This window comes from Pongo pygmaeus, chromosome Y, assembly GCF_028885625.2.
Source record: "Pongo pygmaeus isolate AG05252 chromosome Y, NHGRI_mPonPyg2-v2.0_pri, whole genome shotgun sequence".
NCBI lineage: Eukaryota > Metazoa > Chordata > Mammalia > Primates > Hominidae > Pongo > Pongo pygmaeus.
This window is the reverse complement of record NC_072397.2, coordinates 4,354,295-4,381,140: the sequence shown is the minus strand read 5'-3', so window position 1 is coordinate 4,381,140 and position 26,846 is coordinate 4,354,295. Positions and strand designations below refer to the sequence as shown.

The 26,846-nt window shown below is 40.9% G+C and overlaps 1 protein-coding gene across 20 annotated transcripts in view; it reads left to right on the top strand.

Annotated features, from left to right (window-relative positions):
• The window catches only part of UTY (ubiquitously transcribed tetratricopeptide repeat containing, Y-linked), a 234,468-nt gene that overhangs the window by 120,460 nt on the left and 87,162 nt on the right, over nt 1-26,846 (top strand). For all 20 annotated transcript variants that reach the window (XM_063660969.1, XM_063660967.1, XM_054473301.2 and 17 more), the window contains 3 exons: nt 1,218-1,313; nt 1,842-2,237; nt 21,505-22,277. In XM_063660969.1, coding sequence (XP_063517039.1) covers nt 1,218-1,313; nt 1,842-2,237; nt 21,505-22,277 — 1,265 coding nt within the window. The remainder of the gene's footprint in view (nt 1-1,217; nt 1,314-1,841; nt 2,238-21,504; nt 22,278-26,846) is intronic.

The window sequence follows — 26,846 nt, the reverse complement described above, 5'->3', positions numbered from 1 at the left end:
TCTTGTTTTTGTTTTGTTTTGTTTTGTTTTTGAGACGGAGTTTCAATGTTGTTGCCCAGGTGTGATCTCCAGGTCTCTCTTTTCAAAATAGAAATGTAGGTACACTTTTACATATATTTTAGGATCTTAGTTTTTTTGTTAAAGATGTATCTTGAGGATCTTTCTATGTCTGTGTATTGCTTCTCTATTCTTTGATTTATGATGGCATGGGGCAAATCTCTTATTTAAACAGATCCCAACTATTGGGCATTTACATGTTTTTCAGTAATTCTGTTACAAATAATGTTGCATTAAGCTTTTTTATTATTATATGTTTTAAGCTAAATAGCTTTGTCTTTGAACTTTTATTTCCCCATAATACATTTAACTAAAACCATGCAAAACAGCTTCCTCCGAATTTTAGATTTTACTGCCTTTTCAGACTTTTTTTTTTTTTTTTGGAGACAGAGTCACACTCTGTCACCAGGCTAGAGTGCAGTGTGACATGCGATCTTGGTTCACTGCAGCCTCCGCCTCCCAAGTTCAAGAGATTCTCTTGCCTCAGCCTCCACAGTAGCTGGGATTACAGGGACGCTCAACTACACCCAGCTAATTTTTATATTTTTAGTACAGATGGGGTTTTACCATGTTGGCCAGGATGGTCTTGGTCTGACCTTGTGATCTGCCCTCCTCAACCTCCCTAAGTGCTGGGATTACAGGTGTGAGCCACCATGCCTGGCCACTTTTTCAGACTTCTTAAAGGATTTTGAGCTTGACTAACATTGGTTAAGAATCACTATCGGGGCTGGGCGCTGTGGCTCACACCTGTAATCCTAGCACTTTGGGAGGGCAAGGCAGGCAGATCACAAGGTCAGGAGATCGAGAGCATCCTGGCTGACACGTTGAAACTCTGTCTCCACTAAAAATACAAAAAATTAGCCAGGCGTGGTGGCTTGTGCCTGTACCAGCTACTCAGAAGGCTGAGGCAGGAGAATGGCGTGATCCCAGGCGGCCGAGGTTGCAGTGAGCAGAAATTGCACCACTGCACTCTAGCCTGGGCGACAGAACGAGACTCCGTCTCAACAACAACAAAAAAGAACACTATCTTAACATTCATTAGGAATCACTGTCTTTCATCCTGCAAAGGTTCTGTGTAGTCTTTTTAGTGAGGAGTTGCCTTATATTGTCTTAAATTTTGGATTAAACTTTGATTATATTAATCTCTTTTCTTCTTCTAGCACTTGGAACAACTGCGTGCAAATAGAGATAATTTAAATCCAGCACAGAAGCATCAGCTGGAACAGTTAGAAAGTCAGTTTGTCTTAACGCAGCAAGTATGTATAATATTTTTATTTTCTCTAAAATTTATCAGCAGGTTGAGAATATTTCTTTACTACAGTATCATTTTAGAGGATATTAATGCTAATTTATAGTTTCTGTGTATATTTCATGGGATGTATATATCTAAGTTTTACATACGTATTAGTAATGGACAAATTTTTTTAAAAGGAAATATACTCAGATTAACTTAGATCCAAATGATTGATTTGAAGGATTTGACAAGAATGTAAATTGAATGGAAATTTGAAATCTTCTGTTTCATGAAAGAAAAATGGCCTATATGTTTTTGAATCATTATTTATAATCTTTAGCAGCTTTATTTTGCCCTTGAGCTGTTAATAAAGGGCGGTTTCTTTATATACTGAAACACGTTTCTTCTTTGTATAGGAATTATATATTAAAGTGAATCTATTGTCTAAGTATATGTTTTTTTAAAGACATGAAATGTTATATGAAATTAGAGATGTATGAACTACACATTTTCGAAGTCACACAGCAGTTTTTCTTTTTTGTTTTTGAAGATGAGACACAAAGAAGTTGCTCAGGTACGAACTACTGGAATTCATAATGGAGCAATAGCTGATTCATCACTGCCTGCAAACTCTGTCTCTAATCGACAACCACGTGCTGCGCTGACCAGAGTATCTAGCGTCTCTCAGCCTGGAGTTCGCCCTGCTTGTGTTGAAAAACTTTTGTCCAGTGGAGCTTTTTCTGCAGGCTGTATTCCTTGTGGCACATCAAAAATCCTAGGAAGTACAGACACTGTCTTGCTAGGCAGTAATTGTATAGCAGGAAGTGAAAGTAATGGAAATGTGCCTTACCTGCAGCAAAATACACACACTCTACCTCATAATCATACAGACCTGAACAGCAGCACAGAAGAGCCATGGAGAAAACAGCTGTCTAACTCTGCTCAGGTAAAAAAAGGACTACCTGCTTTCTTGGCTCTTATATAGTAGTTTATCTTTATTTAGTTTGTGTGCATTCTAAGAAGATAGAAACTTAAAGAATGGCTTTGTCTTTAAAAAGTAATTTAAGTAATTGATAAGAGTATAAAACTTTTAAGTGGTACCAGGATCATTACAGGCCTACCTTGGACATCTTACAGGTTTCATACAAGACAACTGCAATAAAGTGGGTATCATAATAAAGCCAATCATACTAATTTATTTTTTAGTGCATATAAAAGTTATGTTTACACTGTACTATGTCAGTTTGCAATTACAATTTGTATAAGCAAACAACATATACATCTTAATTTGAAAATATGTTATTGCTTAAAAAAGAAAGCCTGTGATCATTAAGCAAGTCATAATTTTTTTGGTGGTAGAGGGTCTTGCCTCTGGTGATGACTGCTGATTGATCAGGATGGTGTTTGCTGATGAAGTGGCTGTGACCCTTTAAGACAACAGTGATATTTGCTACTGTGATCCTCCCTCCCTCCCTTCCTTCCTTCCTCTCTCTCTTCCCTCCCTCCCTCTCTCCTTCCCTGCCTCCCTTTTCTTTTGAGACAGAGTCTTACTCTGTTGCCCAGGCTGTGCAATGGGGCTGTCTTGGCTCACTGTAACCTCTGCCTCCTAGGTTCAAATGATTCTCCTGCCTCAGCCTCCAAAGTAGCTGGGACTACACGAGCGCCACCACTCCTGGCTAATTGTTGTAATTTTAGTAGAGACGGGGTTTCACCATGTTTGTCAGGCTGGTCTCAAACTCCTGATCTCAAGTGAACTGCCCACCTCGGCCTCCCAAAGTGCTGGGATTACAGGCATGAGCCACTCTGCCCAACCAGCTCTTTCTTTCTTGAAAGATTTCTTTGTAGGATGCCAAGCTATTTGATGTTTTTCCAATGATATAACTTCTTTCAAAGTTAGAGTCAATCCTCTTGAACTTTGCCACTGCCTTTATCAAATAAGTTTATGTAATATTCCACATTGTTTGTTTGTATCACAGTAGTGTTCACAACATTTCCCCAGGAGTGGATTTCCTCTCAGAAAACCACTTTCTTTTCTCATCCCTGAAAAAGCAACTTCTAATCCATTCAAAATTTGTTGTGCGATTGCGGCAATTCAGTCACTTCTTCAAGCACCACCTATCAAACTGTCTTGCCATTTCTACATCTGTAGTTCCTTCCTCAGCTGAAGTCTTGAACTCCTCAGAGTCATCCGTGAGGACTGGAATCAACTTCTTCCACATTGATTTTGACCTCTTCCCATGAATCATGAATGTCCTTAATGACATGTTGAATAACAGTGAATCTTTTTCAGAAAGTTTTCCCTTTCCTCTGCTTTATTTATTAGAGGAATTGCTGTCTGTGTTAGTTATATACAGACTTATGAAATGAAATGTATTTCTTAAATAATAAGACTTAAAGTCAAAATTACTTCTTGATACATGAGCTGCAGAATAGATACTGTGTTAGGCATGAAGACAAATTTAATCTCTTTTTACATCTGTCAGAGCTCTTGAATGACCAAATGCATATTTAATGAGGAGTAGTATATTGAAAGGAATCTCTTTTTCTAAGTAGTAGCTATCCGTATAGACTTAAAGTATTCAGTAAACCAGGCTGTCAACAGTTGGGCTATCACACAGGCTTTGTTATCCCATTTATAAAGCACAGGCACAGTGGATTTAGCATACCTCTTTAGGGCTGTGGGATTTTCAGAATGATAAATGAGCATTGCCTTCAGCTGACAGTCACCAGCCTCATTAGCTCCTAACAAGGGTGTCAGCCTGTCTTTTGAGGACTTGAAACCAGGCATTAACTTCTCTCTAGTTAGAAAAGTCCTAAATCACATCTTCTTCCATTATAAGCCTGTTTATCTTCATTGAAAATCTATTGTTTACTGTAGCCACCTTTATCAATGATATTAGCTAGGTCTTCTGGATAACTTGCTGCTTTACCTTGCACTTATTTATATTATGGAGATGGCTTCTTTCCTTCTCCCTCATAAACCAACTTCTGCTGGCTTCAGACTTTTCTTTTGCAGCTTCCTTACCACGGTCAGCATTCATAGATTTGAAGGGGTTTAGACCGTTTCTCTGGGTTAGGCTTTGGCTTGAGGGAATATTGTCAGTGATGAGAGCCTTTATCCAGACCACTAAAACTTTCTTTATATCATCAATAAGGTTATTTTGCTTTCTTAACATTTGTATGTCCATGGGAGTAACAGTTTTACTTTCCTTGGCCTTCACAACTCAGCTAACTGGTACAAGAGGGCTAGTTTTTTGACTGTCTTGGCTTTGGACATGCCTTCCTCACTAAGTAATTGTTCTAGCTTTGGATTTAAAGGGAGAGATGTGGCTTGGTACAGTGGCTCAGGCCTTTAATTACAGCTCTGTGGGAGGCCAAGGCGGGAGGATTGCTTGAGCCCAGGAGATGGAGACCATCCCGGAAAACATAGCAAGACCCCATCTGTACCAAAACTACAAAAATTAGCAGGGTATGGTGTCATGTGCCTGCATTTCCAGACACTTGGGAGGCTGAGGTGAGAGGGTTGCTTGAGCACAGGAGGACAAGGCTGCAGTGAGCTGAGATTGCATCACTGCACTCCAGCCTAAGTGACAGAGTGAGACCCTGTTTCAAAAAATAAAAAATAAAAAAAATCCATAGTAGAACTTCTTTCAAAATTATGAGTTAATCCACAAATCTCAGGTGAGAGATATGCAACTCTTCCTTTCATTCAAATACTTGGAGGCCATTGTAGGGTTTATTAGGTGGCCTAATTTAATATTTTTGTGAGTAGGGAATATGGAGTTCTAAAGAGAGGGAAAAAAATATAAGGACTAGATGGTGGAGCAGTTAGAACACAGAACATTTGTTTATTAAGTTGCTGCCCTGTCTGTGGTGCCCCCAAACAATGATGATGGTAACATCAAAGATCCCTGATTACAAATCAGTGATACAATATGAAAAAGTTTAAAACAATTGAGAGAGTTAGAGAGATGCAAAGTGAACACATTATGTTGGAAAAGTGGACTTGCTTGCTTGATATCTAGGGTTGCCACATACCTTCAATTTGTAGTAAACATAGTGTCTTTGAAGTTCAGTAAAGCAAAGCACAATAAAATGAGGTATATCTGGACTACATGGTAATTCAGTCTGTGCATGTACGTTTATTTGCAGTGCTATAAATTCACGATACTGCTTTCTTTGTGGTTTCAGTTACTTGGGGGCAACTGCAGTCCATATTAAATGGAAAGTTCCAGAAATAAACAATACTTAATGTTTTAAATTGCGTGCCATTCTGAGTAGTGTCATGAAATCTTGTCCTGTTCCACTCCATTCGACCAGGATGTGAATCATCTCTTTGTTCAGCATATCAACACTGTACACGTTACCTACCCTTTATTCACTTAGTTGCTATCCCTCAGTTATCAGATCAAAAAAAAAATTACTGAGAATTCAGGACTATTGACAGTTTGAGGCATCCAGTGAGGGTCTAGGAATATATCCCCTACAAATATGAGGGACTGTTGTAGTTAAAGCTAGTGCACAGATAAATTGCATTAGGTAGTATGGAAATCAGAGGAAAAGGAAAAAAACAATTACTACTTTACAGTTACACCAAATCTCATTGCTATTTCAATAAGACATAATGACATATTTTAGAAAATATCTTCAAGTAATATTTGCACATATTCCCTGGAGAACACCACTACTATGCAAGCTGTTCAATATTTATCCTAGTGGAAGGAAAGGACTAGCAGACTTTAAATTACCATTAATTGAAATACAATGTGACATGAGCAAGTGTCTTGTGAGGGCCAGCACATTAGAGACTCAGATAATAGAAGGAATTTGGAAGGAGAAAGGACAGGTAAGGAGTGGCTGGAGAATAGCTTATGAAGAGGTAGTGTAGCAGGACAAGCCACAGACAAACCCCTCAGACACCAAGTTAAAGAAGGAAGGGCTTTATTTGGCTGGGAGCTTAGGCAAGACTCAGGTCTCCAACAACCGAGCTCTCCAAGTGAGCAATTCCTGTCCCTTTTAAGGGTTCAGAACTTTAAGGGGGTCCACGTGAGAGGGTCGTGATCGATTGAGCAAGCAGCGGGTCCATGACGGGGGGCCGCCTGCACCAGTAATCAGAACGGAACAGAACAGGACAGGGATTTTCACAGTGCTTTTCCATGCAATGTCTGGAATCTATAGATAACATAACCGGTTAGGTCAGGGGTCGATCTTTAACCAGGCCCAGGGTGCGGGCTGTCTGCCTGTGGATTTCATTTCTGCGTTTTTACTTCTTTCTTTGGAGGGAGAAATTGGGCGTAAGACAATTTGAGAGGTGGTTTCTTAGTAGAATGAAAGTGAGGCCTCATTGAAGGACCTGCTTTATCTGATGGCACAGTAGAACTATTAAGGTTTTGATATACAGATATAAATTTCTTGAAACTTTTTTTATTTTTATTGATTAATATACTTTATTTTTTAGAACTGTGTTAGATATATAGAAAAATTACACAAAATATAAAAAAGCTCCCATTTCTTTCCTCATCTCTCATGGTTTCTCCTATTAGCCATGTGTTCTAGTTACAGAAGTCTCTCAACTTTTTGTTTGTCCGAGAAAATTTTTTCCCTAGTTTTTGAGTGGTAATTTTGCTGAAACTCCAGTTTGCGTTTTTGTTTCAATACTTTAAACATTTCTGTCTAGTCTTCTTTTGCATGGAGTCTTAGTTCATTCAGAACGCTATAACAAAATACTGTGGACTAGGTGACTTATAACAAAGAGAAATTTCTCACAGTTTTGGAGATTGAGAAGTCCAAGACCAAGAGCTAGCCTACTTGGTGTCTTGTGAGATGGTTCATTTATGTTACTTTCTTGCTGTGTCCTCACATGGTGAAATGGGCAAGGAGTATCTCTCAGGCCTCTTTTTAAGGACACTAATCTCATTCATGAGGGCTGTACACCTTATGACCTTATCCCCTCCCAAAAGCCCAGCCTCCTAATAATTTCACCTTGGTGATTCAGTTTCAAAATAGGAATTGGGCGGTAAGGGTGGGCACAAATATTCACTCCTTTAGTGCATATGTTGGCAAGAGACGTCAGATGTAATTCTTGGCTCCTCCATAGTTAAGCTGGGGTGTTTTTTTTTTCCTTAATTTTTCTCAGGATTTTTTTCATTGCCTTTGCTTTTTTACAGTTTACGTATAGAAGTGTATTGTAGTATTTTTTGTTATTTATGTTGTTGGATATTCTCCTGAGTTTTCTGGGTCTATCGTTGGTTTCTGTAAGGTCAGCTGAGAGAAACAACAAAAGAGAGAGAGCAAGACCCAAGTTCAGTCGAACTTTTAGTAAACCTGCCGGCTGCTTTACCACAGACAAAGGAGGCAGCAGCAGCCATGTTACAGAACAAGGGATTGACACTGAGGGGGGAAGTTTGAGGGAGTTCTTTGGTATGGCCACATCGCAGGGTTGTTTGTTGCTCGTTGATTCTGCCACATAACACCTTGTGACATTTATGGTACCAGAGGGTATAGTTAAATTTGCTTATGCTTCCCACAACCTCCCGCTGTGCAGTCTGGATGGTTTGTAATTGGGGTTTGTTTTTCTGCAGCCAGGCCTGGTAAGTAAAGTCAGCTGGCTTTACCTGCTGGCTCTACCAAGGCACCTAGATAAGGGCTTAGAAATGTAAAGAGGCTTGGGGCAGCACAGAGAGGAATTGCAGAGTGGCAAGGGGTGGGCAGCATCAAGAAGCTTTTTGGGGCAGTTTGTCCCTAAAAGTTTCAATCCTTAATTTTTAATATGCTCAGGCATTATGGCTCAAATATTTCTTCTGTTTCTTTTCTCATTCCCATTTTAGTATTCCATTTCATGTTTGTTACACTTTTTGGTATTTTTCTATGCTAAACCTGTGTACTGGCTAAAAGGATCTGAGGTAAATAGGCTTTCAGTTTGAGGTTCACGTTAATCAGACTATTAGCCTGTGTTTATTGTTTACCAAGGATGTAAATGTAAGAGGCTACTATTTGATCTGGTGTTTTTGGTTTGTTTTCCCTGTTATCATATTTTTCCTAGAGATTACTGCTTATGTAAGATCTGAATCATGCAGTTCTTTCAGTTGTATTCACCCATATTTTGCAGGTGTTCTATTGATGAGGTGATAAAGTGTGTGGGAAGGAAGTGTTCTGTATTAGTTGCCTGCCTGTCTTTTAATGAGACTTTACCTTTTGGCTGATTCCTTCACAAGTGCTGGTCAGCTTTTTATTCCCCATTAGATAAGCAGGAAGGCTAGAGAGGCTTGGCATTGAGTATTGTCTGTCTGTCATGTTGTTTAGGTTATAATAAAACCCTAGCTGTGTTAGGCTCTGGCCAAATACTAGAGTGATTTCCCTGAGTCATGCCTTTTTAAGAACGGATGCTCAGGAAACATTTCAGAATGTTTACTTTGCCTCTTTTCCTGTTAGAAGGTGTAGAGTTGTGTTTTCTAGTCTTTACTGTAAGATCCTATTAGGGCTTCTGGAGGTAAAACTTAGAAAAATATGGAGGTTCCCTAAGACTTGGCCTCCCTGAAGCTTCTGACTCTCAAAAACTGAGCATCCAGCAATTTTTCAGTTACAGTTTAGGTTTTTCTCTTAGTGGTTCCAGCAGCAGTTTCTGTTCACTGCCGTTTGCTCTGGTAAGTTGTGATACTATGGTAAGACGTGATACTATGGTAAGACATGAATCTATCAGCCTGTGTGTTCAATTTGGGTGGCAGCAGTAAGTTAACCAGTCACTTCCCTTCTCTTAATCTTGGGTAACTTACCACCAATCTGTTTTCTATGTATATGGATTAACGTATTACAGACAGTTTATACGCATGGAATAATACAGTATGTGACCTTTAGTGTCTTCATTCTTTCACTGGACATTGTGTTTTCAAAGTTAGGGAATATATGCTGTTAACCCTTCTAAAATGAAGGTTGAACAGTGCTGGACTATAACATTTCAGTTTTCTTTTGTAAGTTTTTGATCAATAGGAATTGAGTGAGGAAAATAAGAAATTTGTGTGAAACAGGCAGTTTGTACATCTACCAGCTTTTCCTTTTGATTTCCTCTTGATTTCTCTTGTAGCTGTGTCCTGATCATCATACAAAAGTTAGCTCCTCAAAATAAGTTATACTCTTTTAAAAATAAGTATTATTTGTATTGTTGTATTATTATATATTTTTTCCTTACAGTATTGATTAATGGTTGGATAAATTCGCCCATGTGGGAACCCATAGATACAAAGGGCTGACTGTATCTTCGTTATTCTCTCAGATCCTCCTCCAGGAGTTTCATCAAATATCACAGTCTCAAGGATATCAGCTTTTTATTATCTTTCTGTTCATAATGTAACTCTTTCCTTTTGTCTCCAGCATTCTCTACCCTCTTCTCTGATAAATTTTTCTGTAAGGTCCATATCAAAACATCATCTAATATTATATATTCTAAATTATTTCCTTTCCTTTTTGTTTATTTAATCAGTTGGGTAAAATAGGGAGTTAGGCTGTTTTTATTCTGTTTTATCCCTTCAGCCTGAAAAAGTTAGATGTGGCCAAACTGGGTACTCAATAAAAACGGCTTCAAGGAACAAAAAGCTGCCATTCAGTCTAAAACAGAGACTGTCCTTCCTGAAAGTATTTGAAGATTAAACTTAAAAATTGCCTTAAAAATTTATTTTGAAATGGTTAATTTTATGTGTCAGAATTGGTAGGGTAAGAAGCTCAGTTATTTTATCACAGGAAATGTTGCAGGACAATCAAAGACTGGAGAGACCGAAAAAGGTTCAGGAGGGTTTATTAAGGTAATCACCGGCACAGCCGGACATATGGCTAGAAAGTCTGAGTCCCGAACAAAGGGCTTTTCCTACTTTTTTTTTTTTTTTGAGACAGAGTCTCACTCTGTCATCCAGGCTGCTGTGGGGCAGTGGCACGATCTTGGCTCACTGCCAACTACCCCTCCCAGATTCTCGCCATTCTCCTGCCTCAGCTCCCGAGTAGCTGGGACTGCAGGTGCCTGCCACCATGCCCAGCTAATTTTTTTATATTTTTAGTAGAGACGGGGTTTCACCGTTGTAGCCAGGATGGTCTCGATCTCCTGACCTCGTGATCCGCCCGCCTCAGCCTCCCAAAGTGCTGGGATTACAGACATGAGCCACTGTACCTGGCCCTCCTACTTTTAAACATCTAAAAGTGAGAACTACGTGAGGCAGGAAGCAAGTTACAGAAGTGAGAAACAAAGGCAGTTAAGCATTATGACATTTCTTAAATCTTGAGAAAAACGTCTTGCAACCTAAACTTAACCAGTCTTGTAACCCTGCAGCCGTGCTAGGGAGGTAAGCAGGAACTCTCTGGGCCTGTAATAAACTTTGAGTAGTGTGGAGTTGGGGAGTATAGATAAGGTCCACTGATTACAAAGAGAAGACAGGCTGTAAATGTTCTCTTTTAACTTGAGTGTAAGTTGGGGGATGGGAGGTCACATTTTGCAGCAACTTTTAAGAGGATTTAAAAATTTCTACTAGTACTACTAATAGGTTATAGTTGGTTTAATTAATTCCTTCTTCATTTCCCCTCTTTGGTGCCCCACACAAATGTTGATTAGTAAAGTGCACCACAGTTAGCTATTTCTTCTTGAGTGGGTACATACTCATCTTGGGATACTGGTTGGTGCTTTTGCAGAGCCATTATTTGGGTGGTCTGTGTACTGTTGCTTCTGTGGTGGATTGGATGCTTCTGATGAGAAGTGGCAGGAGACAAGGAATAAGCAGGCATCCACTTATTACGGTGGTAACATGATTGATTTAGTGTTGGGAACTGCAAAAGGGATTAAAGTCTGACACAGAGGAGTTGTCTATAAAGCTTCCCATTGTGTTCTATTTTCGGATTCTTCAAGATATTGTTGACCTAGGCAAGTTGTTGCCCCTCCCTGGTTCTGAAAGGCCTTGTCCCAATGGGTGATGCAGTATTTTCCAATGATGGGGTTCCTTAATAGCCAAACACTTGGATTTGCATTGAATTTGTAACAAATTCAAGCAAGGTAAAATTTTCTTGTGACGTCAATTCTTTGGCTCCCCAGGGTCATTGACTTCCCATATTAGTACCTCCACATATATAACATACAGTAACTCTTAAATTGTCAGCAGTTCTTTCGGCTAGCTGGGCAAACAGGTTTTCAGCTGATATAGGAGGAATTTGATTTTTTGATACTTCAGGATTAAAGTGTTCATTGAAAGAAGTATAAAACCTAAAGTGTTGCATTGGGCTAACTTGAACTTGGGTCCTTTGGGTTTTCCTGGTAATGATCAGAGGAATACCAAGTCCTAGGAGAGCTCTTGCCTGATCAAAGGTGCATATTTGACTTTAGTATTGTCAGATTGAGTGGGTTGCAAGTTCCAGTTGTGCACCCTATCTTCACCTCTTGGCTGGCAAACAGAGCAACCCTTCCTGTGTATAGGTGCTGATAAATTCATGTGTAGTCCACTGATTATCACAATCAGGTCACTCCTTTTTGGATTCTCCTATTATGGCCTTGGTGGCTCTGCTGCCGACTCTTTCTTTTGCTAGATTTTTACAGATGGTCCCAATATTATTTAGTTTACTGAGATGTGAAGCTTGGCAGCCATCAAAATGTATGGAGACAGGGCCTTTATGCGAGTGAAGGAGTACTCCTATTTTGTTTAGACGTTTACCAGTGCCTGTTTCTGTGGGCTTTGTATATGATGGCATTAGGAGTTTGCCAGTTTGGACTTCAAACCAGAAGTCATAGAACACGAACTCTGGGTCATTACATACTTGGGGCTGCCTGTTTCCAGGATCACAGACTAACTAGTCTGGTTATAGACAGAAGTTCTTGTGTGAGTCCCTGTCCACTCATAGTAGGTCTGGTATAACATAGTCTAGTCATACCTTTTCTGGACCAGGCTTCTGTCATACAGAGGTGACAGTCATCTTGGTCCCCTTTTATAACCATAGGTGCAAGTGTCAGTGGCTTCAGTATTACCAATATGATTAAACTTATACTATGCATGGGCACCCTTCTGGGCAGAAAGCTTGGCAGCATTTGCAAAGATAACATGACAGTGAAATAATCAGTACAAGTAAGAGTTTAACTATGCTTGTAAATTCAGTCCACATTTACTTATCTATTATTGACTTCCTCAGGCTTCAACCATGCATAGACTAGTCACCTTCCGGTTGTCTGACTAGAGCAGGGCTCAGTGTTTCCTTAAGGTTCAGCCGTGCTTGGACCGACCAGCCTCCGGTATGGTCAGAGCAGGGCAGTTGTCCTTGTCAGCAGTGGCATGGTTTTGCCGCAGAATCAACTGTTTTGGGTATTCTGGGTTTTGTTGACTGGCCCGCGGGTCCTGAGTTACGGTTGCTGCTGGTTTCAGCTGGCTGTGATGAACCCAAGGTGTGATACCTGCAACTAACAGCAGTGGGGGTAGATGAGATCACAATATGGGGACCATTCCATAAAAGCCCTAATGTGGTTGGGTTCCATTGTTTGATGCAGACAGAGTCTCCAGGTTGGAAGGGATGTACTGCATCTGTGAGGCTAACAGATATTCTTTCTCTTACCCACCTTTGTATTTCCTGCATGGCCTCACCTAAGGCTTGCATTTGCCTTCTTCAGGTTAATTCCCCAATTTCTTTTAAATCCCCTTTTATCTAAGTTATGATTGTGCATGGTCAGCCAAACACCATCTCATAGGGTGAATACCCAGTTAATTTAGTAGGGTGCCCCTGACTCACAGAAGGACCATGGGCAGCACCTGATTTCACCTTAGATAAGTTTCCTGGCAAAACTTCTTTAACAGCTGTTTTCAGTGTCTCGTTCATTCTTTCAACTTTTCCAGAATTCTGTGGGCAATAAGCTGTATGCAGATTCCATTTGATTTTTAACATCTGTGTTAGCTGTTGTACTATCTCTGCCACAAATGCTGGGCCATTGTCTGATTCTAAAGTTAGAGGCAGTCCAAATCTAGCAATAATGTCCTTTAGTAAGATCCTGGTTACATCCCGAGTTTTCTCTGTCCTGGTGGGAAATGCCTTGACCCACCTTGAGAAAGTACAGACAAACACTAGTACAGACAAACACTAGCATGTACTGGTAGCCTCTGGCTTGAGGCAGCTCGATAAAGTCCACAGGCAGGTTTTCACAGGGTGTAGTCCAGTTTCTTGAATCCCTGGGGGCGATGTTGGCCCCTGTCATGGATTGTTTTGGGTACAAGTTCAACATTGCTCACAAATGGCTCAAGCGATGGCAGTTAGGCGCGAGACATAGAAATGCCATCCTACAAGAGTGTCTAATGCGGTTTTTCCCATATGTGTTCCTTGATGAAACTGCTTTATGAACCGGGTGGCTGTTGCTTCTGGGCTGGCAAGCCTCCCATCTGAGAACTTTAACCAACCTTCTTTCTGGTAACTTCCACTCTCCTGCTCAAACCAAGCCTTTTAATTAGAGGAGTAGTTAGGGGGTTCTGTAAGGGGAAGCTCCAGTAAGGGCATGGTAAGGGTTTGCTCTTCCTTCTTAGTTACCTCCATCATTGTAGCTCTTTTGGCTTCTCTGTCTGCCTTCCTGTTTCCTCTAGCTTCGTCACCTCCTGCTATTTGATGCCCTTTGCAATGGATGACTGCTACTTCTTTTGGAGCCCATACAGCTTCTAAGAGCTGCACTATTTCCTTTTTATTTTTGACTTCCTTTCCTTCAGTAGTTAATAATCCTCTTTCCTTACATATGGCTCCATGGGCATGCAAAATGGCAAAAGCATACCTTGAGTCAGTATAGATGTTTACTGACTTTTCCTTTGGCCACGAGCAATGCTCTAGAGAGGGCTATTAGCTCAACTCTTTGGGCTGAAGTTCCGACCAGCAGAGGGCAGGCTTCAGCTACTGAATTCAGTGTTTCACTGTGTATCTAGCCCTTCTGACACCTTCAGATATGAAGCTGCTTCATATCTGAAGTTTCATATCTGAAGTATCATATCAGTAAAGTATTCAGCATCTGGGTTTTTTAAGGGCTGGTCCTTTAAGTCTTTTCGGCTTGAGAAAACCTCATCTACCATTTCCGCACAACAGTGATACCCTGGGCAACACAACGGGGGCTTTCCGTGCTCTGCCTATTCTTTTGGCAGCAGTGTGCGTGGATCTAGAGTATTCACAGTCACCAAGATTATGTAGGGGTTTTCACACAAAAGTCCTTGATATCTTAACATCCTAGGGTTAGAAAGCCAGCCATGCCCCTTCTGCTCCATCAGGGTGACGATTTTATGGGGCACCTGAATTATCAATCTTTTTCCAAATGTGAGCTTGTTAGCATCTTCTGCTAACAGGGCAGTGGCTGTCAGTGCTTTGAAACATGGAGGCCATCCCATAGCCACAAAGTCTAGTCGCTTGGACAAACATGCCACTGGCCAGTACCATGACCCTAGTGTTTGTACCAAGACTCCTATAGATACTCCTTTTCTTTCATAGATATACACATAAAAAGGCTTTGTCTTGTCTGGCAGTCCTAATTCCAGCGCGTGGATCAAAGCCTTCTTGATTTCCTTGAAGGCCATGTCCTGCTCTTTTCCCCACAGTAGGGGTTCTTTTCTGCCACTTTGGTAGCCTCATACAGTGGTTTTGCCAAGAGCGAGTAATTTGGAATCCAAATGCGACAGAAACCAGCTGCCCCTTTAAACTCCCGCACTTGTTGTCTAGTGTCAGTTTGAGGAATGCCGCAAACAGTCTCTGTTCGCTCACGTCCACTCTCACGCTGCCCTTGAGAGATGTTAAAGCCAGGATACCTTGCTCTTTGGCCACAGATTTGTGCCTTTTCCTTAGGCACCTTATAGCCAGCCTCCCACAGAACATCAAGGAGGCTTTTATGTACCTTGAAAGCACTCTTCTTTTGTGTGTGCATAAATCATCTATGTACTGCAACAGGACACAGCGGCCAGTTCGTGGCATGAAAGCCTTCAGGTCTGAGACAAGTGCGTCCTCAAAAATGGTTGGGGAATTTTTAAATCCTTGAGGGAGTTTGGTCCAAGTATACTGTGATGAGCCCCACTCAAAGGCAAAGATGCTCTGGCTTTCAGGAGCTAGTCAGATGCAGAAGAATGCTTCCTTTATATCTAAGCGTGTAAACCAAGCAGTGTCAGCAGGAATTCAGCCAAGCAGTGTATGGGTTGGGCACAATGGCATATGATGTAGCTGCAACTTTATGTATGGCCTGCAAATCCTGTACCGTCTGGTAATCTCCAGAGGGCTTTAACACCAGTAGCAATGGAGTGTTCCAAGAAGAGGCATATCTTTCTATTATCCAAATTTAAGGAGCTGGACTATATCCTTTGTAATCCCATGGGTGGCTTTGCTGGGATGGGATGCTGACCGATTCGCACTGGTAAGTGTCCCGCAGCAGTTCCACCACTACGGGGGCCTGATTTATGGCTAGCTCGGGGGGTTGTCTGAGCCCACACCCCTGGCAGCCTGAAAAATAATTCCATATACATTGCCTCATTTTCCTGCTGGCAAAATGCATCTTTACAAATTTTGCATCTCTCATAGTCTCCATTCCTCTATTGTGGGGATAGTAAGGGTCATTATCATGGCTCTTCTTTGACCTAGGTTTAGAGTCATATCCCCTTCTCGGGTAAAGGAGATTTGTGCTTGCAATTTCTGGAGCAAGTCTCTTCCTAACAAGGGCACCAGGCTATTTGGCAAATATAAAAATTCGTTTTGGACTTCCTGTCCTACAGGCACACATCTTTTAGATTTGAAGCAAGGCCTCTTTTCTGTTACTCCTGTAGCTCCAATTATATTGACATTATTTTTAGACAGTGGTCCAATTGCTTGAGTTACTACCAAATGCTCCACGCTAGTATTGACTACAAAGTCCATTTTCCAGCCGCCTACCTCCATTGAGACCATAGGTTCCTCAGGGCCTAATGAAATGGAGTCTGTCTCAGTTCTCATAATAATCATTGATTCCTGCCAGTCTGACTAAATCTGTGTCTGACTTGTGAACCCCTTGACCGTCCGCAGGGGGTTCTGGCCAGCCATTTTGTCCCTGATTGTTGCCTTTATACTTTTCTCTTTCTGGGCATTCATTCTCCAGTGTACCATCTGCTTGCATCTCGCACATTGATCTCTCTCAAGCCTAGGTCAGCCCTCTTGTCCTGGCTTAGCTTCCTGGTTTTGCCTTGCTTGTCCTCCACCACAACCATGTCCTCTCACAAAACCAGTTTCTCCTCCAACTAAGGCCACCGCCAGCAAGTCTGCCTTTTCCTTAGCTCTGCATCTAGCTTTTCTCTTGGCCTCCTCATCCTGATTTAGAAACACCTTAGTAGCCACTTGGATAAGCTGGATAATATTCATGCCTTCAAAACCTAACTTCTGAAGCTTTTGCTTTGTGTCTCCTTGTGCCTGACTTAAAAATGCTGCATTAACCATACACTGATTACCTGCAGCCTCTGGGTCAAATGGTGTGTAAAGCCGCTAAGCCTTGCAGAGCCTCTCATAAAATTCAGTGGGACTTTCATCTGGCTCTGGAGGACCTCTGAGACCTTTTTGATATTGGTGGCCTTTTTCCCTCCAGCCTTTATTCCATTTAGGAGTGCCTTTCGATACCGTTGCAAACTTTGTAGCCCTTGAGCCTGGTTAGAGTCTGGGTCAGCGTCTATCGGGAGTGCTTATGCCTACAGCCTGGTATCTCCTGTGCCTGAGGGTGCATTGTTCTCCAGCCACTGGAGAGTGGCTTATATAACTCTATGGCGCTCTTCCATATTAAATAATGACAGAAGAAGTTTGCAATCAGCCCAGGTAGGATTGTAAGTTAGGAAAATAGACTGCATTAGATCTATAAGAGCCTGAGGCTTCTCTGTATAGGAAGGAGTATGTTGTCTCCAATTTAAGAGATCAGTAGTAGAGAAGGGCTGATAAACAAAGAGCTGTTCTCCCCCTTGGACTTCATTCTATGCATTTAAATAAATTTATCCCCGTGTTTCTCAGAGGGGTGTCTGCATTGCTCGGGCACGGCCTGACCTAAGGTGGTCGACCTCATCCCCCTGGAGTTTCTCCCTTGGCTTTTCAGGCAAGGACTCTGGCTTCTCTCTGCATGGTGTTGTCTGAGGGGTGCTTTCTTCTGAGTCTGAGTCTCCGGAGGCGGCCAGGGCAGCATCCTTCCTGTCTAAGCCTTCTTTGCCAGGGATGGATAAATTGGTGCATGGGGGGGTGGACTTTCTAACTTTTCATTTGGAGCCTGTAGGACAGGTTTTTTCTGCTTTTCCTGTGACTTCTTTTTCTGATGGCTTGCAGTCTTCCTATGGTTCCTGGTTTTGTCTGGGCCATTAGAGTCTTACAGTAGGTCTCAAAGCAGGCCTGCAGCCACTTAGTGTGGCTTTGAATTACACTTAGCCAGGAGTTGATATAAGGAAACTGATCCGGGCACCCAGGCTGTTCTCCAGCCCCATGACTACCCGGAACACTCAGCCAATTATTTCCTTGTCTGTTGTCCCTGTGGCTGGCCACCCTACATTAAAAGACAGCCAGTCTGTCTCACAAAGGGTTCTCTGTTTCTGTGGAGTTAGTTTAACCCCATAATCACCATTAAAACCTTTTTTAAAGTTTTTCATCATGCACTCCAGTGGAGTAGGCTTTGATACTTTTCCTCCCACTTCCCCACTCACAGCACGCTTTCACCTTTGCATCCACCAGTCCGGGTCCTATTATGGGAGGTTCAGACACTGCTTAGCCAGGAGCATGCCTTAATTCCTGTCACAGCTCACTGCAGCCATGGAACTGGTCCTGTGGGCCATATGCAGTGTCCTAGGTCTAGTTTTTCTCACACTTGCCTCGGAGCACACAGTCCATGCTAAGAGATCTGTGCCTCCCCACATCACACCCCACCTTGGTCTCTCCCGAGACCGTCTCACTTGCACACACTTTCACACACCTCCCCCATTCCTGAAACAGTTTTCCTTTCTGACCAACTTGTGAGCCCCGCCCACATCTGGTGTCAGTTAGGGCGTGAGTTTCATCTGGGTCAATGGGCCTCTCCTGGTGTTCCCAACCCTCTTGGGTCAGACTAGTCATCATGCCCTGGGAGGTAATCAGGCTGCCCTTCTATCCTTACGAAACAGGTCTTGCCTTATGGCCCAAACCTTAGCACGGTTTAGATGTCTGTGCACTGCTTCCATGACTGCCCTGCAACACTTTCTAGCGGTTCCACTTGCGCTGTCAGGGGAAGGCTCTGGAACGTGGGAGGGCCATTCTCCTTCTAGGCTGAAACTCTACTGGTGGTGCTAAGGACCCCAGAGCTCTAGCCCACAGGCAAAGGAGATAGAAAATCTGCTGTCTCCAATCCCGGCCAACGCCCCCAGAACTGTTGCAGGGCAATCAAAGACTGGAGAGACCGAAAAAGGTTCGGGAGAGTCTATTAATGTTATCACTGGCTCAGCCAGACATATGTCCAAAAAGTGTGAGCCCTGAACAAAGGGCTTTTCCTACTTTTAAACATCTAAAGGCAGGAACTGCGTGAGGCGGGAAGCAAGTTACAGAAGCAAGAAGCAAACGCAGTTAATCAGGCATTACAACATTTCTTACATCTTGAGAAAAACATAACTTGCAGCCTAAACTTACCGGTCTTGTGACCCTGAAGCCGTGCTAGAGAGGTAAGCAGGAACTTGCTGGGCCTGTAATAAACTTCGAGGAATGTGGAGTTGGGCAGTATAGGTAAGGTCCACTGATCACAAAGAGAAGACAGGCTGTAAGTGTTCTCTTTAACTTGAGCATGAGGGGGGCGTCACACTTTGCAGCAACTTCAAGAGGATTTTAAAGTTTCCATTACTACTGCTATTAGGTTATAGTTGATTCCATCTTCACTCGATGTTCTCTGAAGGTGCTCTGTAGATAGGATTAACATTTATGGCCAGTCGCAGGGGCTCATGTCTTTAATCACAGCACTTTGGGAGGCCAAGGCAGGTGGATTACTTGAGGTTAGGAGTTTGAGACAAGCCTGGCCCACATGATGAAACCCCATTCTTTTTTTTTTTTTTTTTTTTTTTTCCATTTTTGAAACAGAGTCTTGCTCTGTCACCCAGGCTGGAGTGGAGTGGAGTGGCATGATCTTGGCTCACTGCAACCTCTGTCTCCTGGGTTCAAGCGATTCTCCAGCCTCAGACTCCCAAGTAGCTGGGACTACAGGCACACACCACCTTGCCCAGCTAATTTTTGTATTTTTATTAGAGACAGGTTTTAGCCATGTTAGCCAGGCTGGTCTCGAACTCCTGACCTCAGGTAATCTGCCTGCCTCAGCCACTCAAAGTGGCTGGGATTACAGGCATGAGCCACCACACCCAGCCATGAAACCCCGTTTCTACTAAAAAAAAAAAAAAATTAGCCAGGCATGGTGGCACTTGCCTGTAGTCTCAGCTGCTTGGGAGGCTGAAGCACAAGGGTCGCTTGAACATGGCAGGTGGAGGTTGCAGTGAGCCAAGATCACACCGCTGCACTCCAGCCTGAGCAGCAAAGCAACACTGTATCTCAACAAAAAAAAAAAAAAAAAAAAGGATTAACATAATTAACTGACTTTATAGAGATTACCCTATATCTATTTGGTATCATATTATGTTTTATAATAGAATTTTTATGGCTCTGTCTCATACATTTAATTGAGTCATTTTGAGTTAATTTTTGTACATTGTGTGAGAATATCCATTTTGCATAAGGATATTTGATTATTCCAGCATCATTTGTATAAAACTCTTATTCTTCCCATCTTGGCAAGTGTGTCAACAATTAATTCATAATCTATATGTGAATGCATTTATGGACTCTTTTGTCCTACTCCTGTATATAGTTTTTCTTACACCAATTCTACACAGCCTTGGTCACTATAACTTTATAGTAAGTTTTAAAAATAGGTAAATGTAACTCCACCTTTTTTGTTATTTGTCTGTATTCTGATAGTATGGTGTTACATTGCTTGATTTTCACATGTAAACCTACTGGCTTTCTGAGATAAATCCTCATTTGTCTTGGTGCATAATTATTATATATTGCTGGGTTTGACATGCTAATGTGTTCTTAAGGATCCTGTTGTCTATATTCAAGGGAGATTTTTTTTCAGTGATATATTTTACTGGCTTTCACTGATGTTAGAGTATTACTGGCTTTCTGAAATGACTTAGTAAATGTCTGTCCTGCTGTATATCCTGAAAAGATTTTTGTAAGATTTAGTATAATTTCTTCCTAAAATGTTGTTGATAGGATCTCTGGCGGTATAATCTCTTTTCTTTCTACTTTGCCAAGTTTATATTTACTGTTATGATATATTTAGGTGAAGGTTTTTTTTAAGTGTTATCAATCCTTTCAAAGACCAGTTGTATATATTTTTTAACAAATTTTTCCATTGGTTTTGTGTTTTCTATTTCAGTAATTTTTTTTTCCTTCTAACTTGTGTTATTTATTCCCTTGTATTTATTTTTGGTTTGATATTCTCTTCATAACATCTTAAACTGGTATTTTATCTTTTTGATCTTAGACCTTTATTCTTTGATAACCTAAGTGCTTGAAACTATAAAACTTTCTAAGTATTGCATTAAACTAAATTTTGATATGGTATGCTTTTATTTTTGTCAAGTTCAAAGAATTCTCTAATTTATTTTGTCATTTCTTAACTTGGCCCATAGGAAATTTCTATTTCTGTTCAGTTTTCACACATTTGGGTATTTATAGGATTGTATGTTTTTGATATTTGATGTAATTCTTTTTTCAGAAAACATACTTTCTGTGATTTCAGTTCTTTTAGTTTTATTGAGACTTTTTTTGCATAGTCTGTGGCTTATTATGAATGTTATTCCCTGTAATAAATATACTTAATGTATTAAGTATAATAACCCTACATGTTTTTCCACATCTAAATTTTGAGATACACTTTTATTCAGCTAAAAATGTATGTCAGAATTGAACAATTTAAACTTTAAAAAGCCTAATGTGAAGAAAATTGTTCACGTATTAGCAAATCAAATTAAGCAGGCAGGTTAAATCATTTTCTCTAAAAATACTAACCACTTTAATCTGTTGATTATGGGAACTTTTAAATGATTTTGAGATTTGGCTTAAATTATGTTACACAAAATTTAGTTTATTTATGGTGGCTTCCTTAACATTTTAATCCTCAAGAGTTTTCTGTGTATGCATTTGAGCTCCCATGATATTAAATTTCAATTTTTTTTTTTTAGGGGCTTCATAAAAGTCAGAGTCCGTGTTTGTCAGGACCTAATGAAGAACAACCTCTGTTTTCCACTGGGTCAGCCCAGTATCACCAGGCAACTAGCACTGGTATTAAGAAGTCGAATGAACATCTCACTCTGCCTAGTAATTCAGTACCACAGAGGGATGCTGACAGTCACCTCTCCTCTCATACTGCTACCTCAGGTGGACAACAAGGCATTATTTTTACCAAAGAGAGCAAGCCTTCAAAAAATAGATCCTTGGTGCCTGAAACAAGCAGGCATATTGGAGACACATCTAATGGCTGTGCTGATGTCAAGGGACTTTCTAATCATGTTCCTCAGTTGATAGCAGATGCTGTTTCCAGTCCTAACCATGGAGATTCACCAGATTTATTAATTGCAGACAATCCTCAGCTCTCTGCTTTGTTGATTGGAAAAGCCAGTGACAGTGTGGGTACTGGAACCTGTGACAAAGTCAATAATATTCACCCAGCTGTTCATACAAAGACTGATCATTCTGTTGCCTCTTCACCCTCTTCGGCCATTTCCACAGCAACACCTTCTCCTAAATCCACTGAGCAGACAAGCGTAAACAGTGTTACCAGCCTTAACAGTCCTCACAGTGGATTACACACAGTCAATGGAGAGGGACTGGAGAACTCACAGAGCTCTACAAAAGTAGACCTGCCTTTAGTTAGCCACAGATCTACTTCTCAGATCATACCATCAATGTCAGTGTCTATATGCCCCAGTTCAACAGAAGTTCTGAAAGCATGCAGGTTAGTGTGGGAAAATACATCGCAAAATGAAAATGGTCAACTACTGGCCAGATGAGACAACTAAAATGTGGTGTGATATGTTAAGAAATGTAACATGCTCAAAAGATTTATAGAGTCACTCGTATAAAACAACAGTGTCATAAGGAAATTTATTATGTTGAAAGTTGTGGGGGTTTTTTTTTTTTTCTTTAAGTTCTGGTATACATGTGCAGAACGTGTAGGTTTGTTACATAGGTATACATGTGCCATGGTGGTTTGCCTCACCTGTCAACCTGTAATCTAGGTTTTAAGTCCCGCATGCATTAGGCATTTGTCCTAATGCTCTCCCTCCCCTTGCCCACAGCCCTTGACAGGTCCTGGTGTGTAATGTTACCCTTCCTGTGTGCATGTGTTCTCATTGTTCAACTCCCACTTAGGGGTGTAAATAATGTGGTGTTTGTTTTCTGTTCCTGTGTTAGTTTGCTGAGAATGATGGCTTCAGGCTTCATCCATGTCTCCACAAAGGACATGAACTGATACTTTTTATGGCTGCATAGTATTCCATGGTGTGTATGTGCCACATTTTCTTTGTCTAGTCTATCACTGATGAGCATTTGAGTTGCTTCCAAGTCTTTGCTATTGTAAATAGCACTGCAATAATGTGTGCATGTGTCTTTATAGTAGAATTATTTATAATCCTTTGGGTATATACCCAGTAATAGGGTGGCTGGGTCAAATGGTATTTCTGGTTCTAGATCCTTGAGGAATTGCCACACTGTCTTCCACAATGGTTGAACTAATTTACATTCCCACCAACAGTGTAAAAGCGTTTGATTTCTCCACAGCCTCGCCAGCATCTGTTGTTCCTGACGTCTTAATGATCATCATTCCCCCTGATGTGATATGGTATCTCATTGTGGTTTTGATGTGCATTTCTCTAATGACCAGTGATGATAAGCTTCTTTTCATGTTTGTTGGCAGCGTAAATGTCTTCTTTAGGGAAGTTTCTGTTCATATCCTTCGCCCAATTTTGATGGAGCTTTTTGTTTTTTTTCTTATAAATTTGTTTTAAGTTCCTTGTGAGAAGTGTTCATACCTTTTGCCCACTTCTTTGATGAGGCTGTTTTTTCTTGTAAATGTGTTTACGTTCCTTGTAGTTTCTGGATGTTAGACCTTGGTCAGATGGAAAGATTGCAGAAATTTTCTCCCATTCTGTAGGTTGCCCGTTCACTCTGATGATAGTTTCTTTTGCTGTGTGTTGGGGTCCAGCCTCATCACCACCCATGGGTACCCGAAGTTCAATGGCGACAAAGAAATGAGAAGAGACAAATTAAGAGTTCATAAAGGTGGAAGCCAGGGGGCCAGTGCAAAATGTGGAGGCTGCAAAGGCTTAGAGTTCTGGGCTCCACACTGTTGAGTACAATCACTTAGATCTAAGAAGCAGACGTTCAGGGCGAAACGGTGAAAGGGAGGCAGTGTGTCATACACGTAATCTTACAGCAGTGGATGTTTAAGTGAATGTCTTTTGTGCTCAATCAGCATATCTTTAACTTATTGAAGAGGAGTGGTGGGAGCAGGCTTAACTAGGAGGTTGCATGTCCGGCCACATTCCAGTGCTTCAAAGGAGTGTCTTTCTCCTTGAACACAGTGTTTCTGGATAAGAGAGGAGGTCTTGCTCAGAGCATGGGAACATAATGGCGATAAGAAGGCTTTCCTCCTCAGAGCCCTCTTGTGGCTTTCCACAACTTATTGTCCCATATTTTTACGGCCAGTTTATACAGGCACTCCATAAGCCTTTCCCCAATAGCTATGCAGAAGCTGTTTAGTTTAATTAGATCCCATTTGTCAATTTCAGCTTTTGTTGCATTTGCTTTTGATGTTTTAGTAATGAAGTCTTTGCCCATGCCTATGTCCTGAAAGGTATTGCCTAGTTTTTCTTCAAGGGTTTTTATGGCTTTAGGTTTTACATTTAAGTTTTAATACATTTTGAGTTAATTTTTGTATAAGGTGTAAGGAAGGGGTACAGTTTCTGTTTGCTCCATATGTCTAGCCAGTTTTTCCAACACCATTTATTAAATAGGGAATACTTTCCCCATTGCTTGTTTTTGACAGGTTGTCAAAGATCAGATGGTTGTAGATGTGTGGTGTTTTTTCTGAGGCCTCTGTTCTGTTTCATTGCTCTATATATCTGTTTTGGTACTGGTACTGTGCTTTCATTACTGTAGCCTTGTAGTATAGTTTGAAGTCAGGTAGTGTGATGCCTCCAGATTTGTTCTTTTTGCTTAGGATTGTCTTAGTTATGTGAGCTCTTTTTTTTATTCCATATGAAATTTAAAGTGGTTTTATCTAATTTGGTGAAGAAAGTCAATGGTCAATGGTAGCTTTATGGGTACAGCATTGAATCTATAAATTACTTTGGGTAGTTTGGTAATTTTCACTATATTTGTTCTTCCTATCCATGAGCATGGAATGTTTTTCCATTTGTTTGTGTCCTTTCTTATTTCCTTGACCAGTGGTTTGTAGTTCTCCTTGAAGTGGTGCTCATAAGTTGTATTCATAGGTATTTAATTCTCTGTAGCAATTGTGAATGGGAGTTCATGCATGATTTGGCTCTCTTTGTCTATTATTGGTGTATAGGAATGCTTGTGATTTTTTCACATTGATTTTGTATCCTGAGACTTTGCTGAAGTTGCTTATCAGCTTATAAGCAGTTTTGGGTCTGAGATGATGGGGTTTTCTAAATATACAATCATGTCATCTGCAGACAGAGACAATTTGACTTCCTCTCTTCCTGTATGATTACCCTTTATTTCCTTCTCTTGCCTGATTGCCCTGGCCACAGCTTCGAATACTATGTTGAATAGGAGTGGTGAGAGAGGGCATCCTTGTCTTGAACTGGTTTTCAAAGGGAATTGCTTCCAGCTTTTGCACATTCCATATAATATTGGCTATGGGTTTGTCATAAATAGTTCTTATTATTTTGAGACATGTTCCATCAATACCTAGTTTATTGAGAGTTTTTAGCATGAAGGGATGTTGAATTTTATCAAAGTTTTTTTGCATATCTTGAAATAATCATATGAGTTTTATCATAGGTTCTGTTTATGCGATGGATTACGTTTTGTGTTATGTATTGATTTAACACAATGTATTGATTTGTGTTATGTTGAACCAGACTTTCATCCCAGGAATGAAGCCAACTTGATTGTAGTGGATAAGCTTTTTGATGTGCTGCTGGATTCGGTTTGCCTGTATTGAGGATTTCTTCATCAATGTTCATCAGGGATATTGGCCGGATTTTTTTTTTTTTTTTTCTTGTGTCTCCGCCAGGTTTTGGTATCAGGATGATGCTGGCCTCATAAAGTGAGTTAGGGAGGAGTCCCTATTTTTTTATTGTTTGAAATAGTTTCAGAAGGAATAGTACCAACTCCTTTTTGTACGTCTGGTAGAATTTGGCTGTGAATCCTGGCCCTTGGCCTTTTTTGATTGGTAGGCTATTTATTACTGCCTCAATTTCAGAATTTGTTATTGTTCCATTCAGAGATTGGAGTTCTGCTGGTTTAGTCTTGGGAGACTGTATGTGTCCAGGAATTTATCCATTTCTTCTAAATTATCCTGAAGTGCGTTTTCCAACTTGGTTCCATTCTTGCCATCAATCCCAGCTACACCAGTCAATCATAGGTTTGGTCTTTTCACATAGTCCCATTTTTTTTTGAGGCTTTGTTCATTCCTTTTTATTCTTTTTTATCTAATAGTGTCTTCACTCCTATTTCAGTAAGTTGATCTTCAGTCTCTGATATCTTTCTTTCAATTGATCAATTCAGCTATTGATTCTTCTGTATGCTTCACAGAGTTCTCATGCTGTGTTTTTCAGCTCCATCAGGTCATTTATGTTCGTCTGTAAACTGGTTATTCTAGTTAGCATTTCCTGTAATCTTTTATTAAGGTTCTTCCCTGCATTGGGTTAGAACATGCTCCTTTAGCTCAGATGAGTTTGTTATTAACCACCTTCCAAAGCCTACTTCTGTCAAATTGTCAGTCTCATTTTCCGTCCAGTTTTGTGCCCTTGCTGGAGAAGAGTTGTGATCCTTTGGAGAGAACAGGCATTCTGGTTTTTAGAATTTTCAGCATTTTTGCACTGGTTTTTCCTCATCTTCGTGGACTTATCTACCTTTGATCTTTAAGGCTGATGACCTTTGGATGGGGCTTTTGTGTGGAAGTCCTTTTTATTGATGGTGTTCTTGCTCTTTGTTGGTTTTTCTTCTAACAGGCCCATCTTCTGCAGTGTTCTGGAGATTCACTCCAGACCCTTTTTGCCTGGGTATCAGGTGCAGGCCACAGAACAGCAAAGATTGCTGCCTTCGTCCCAGAGGGTCACTGGCTTGATGCCAGCTGGATCAGTCCTGTGTGAGGTGTCTGTTGACCCCTATTCGGGAGGTCTCTCCCAGTCAGGAGGCATGGGTGTCAGGGCCTCACCTGAGGAGGCAGTTTGTCATATAGCAGTGCTTAAGCCTTATGCTGGGAGAATCCTTTTTGTCAGGATCAACTGCTCTCTTCAGAGCTGTCAGACATGAAAGTTTAAGCCCGCTG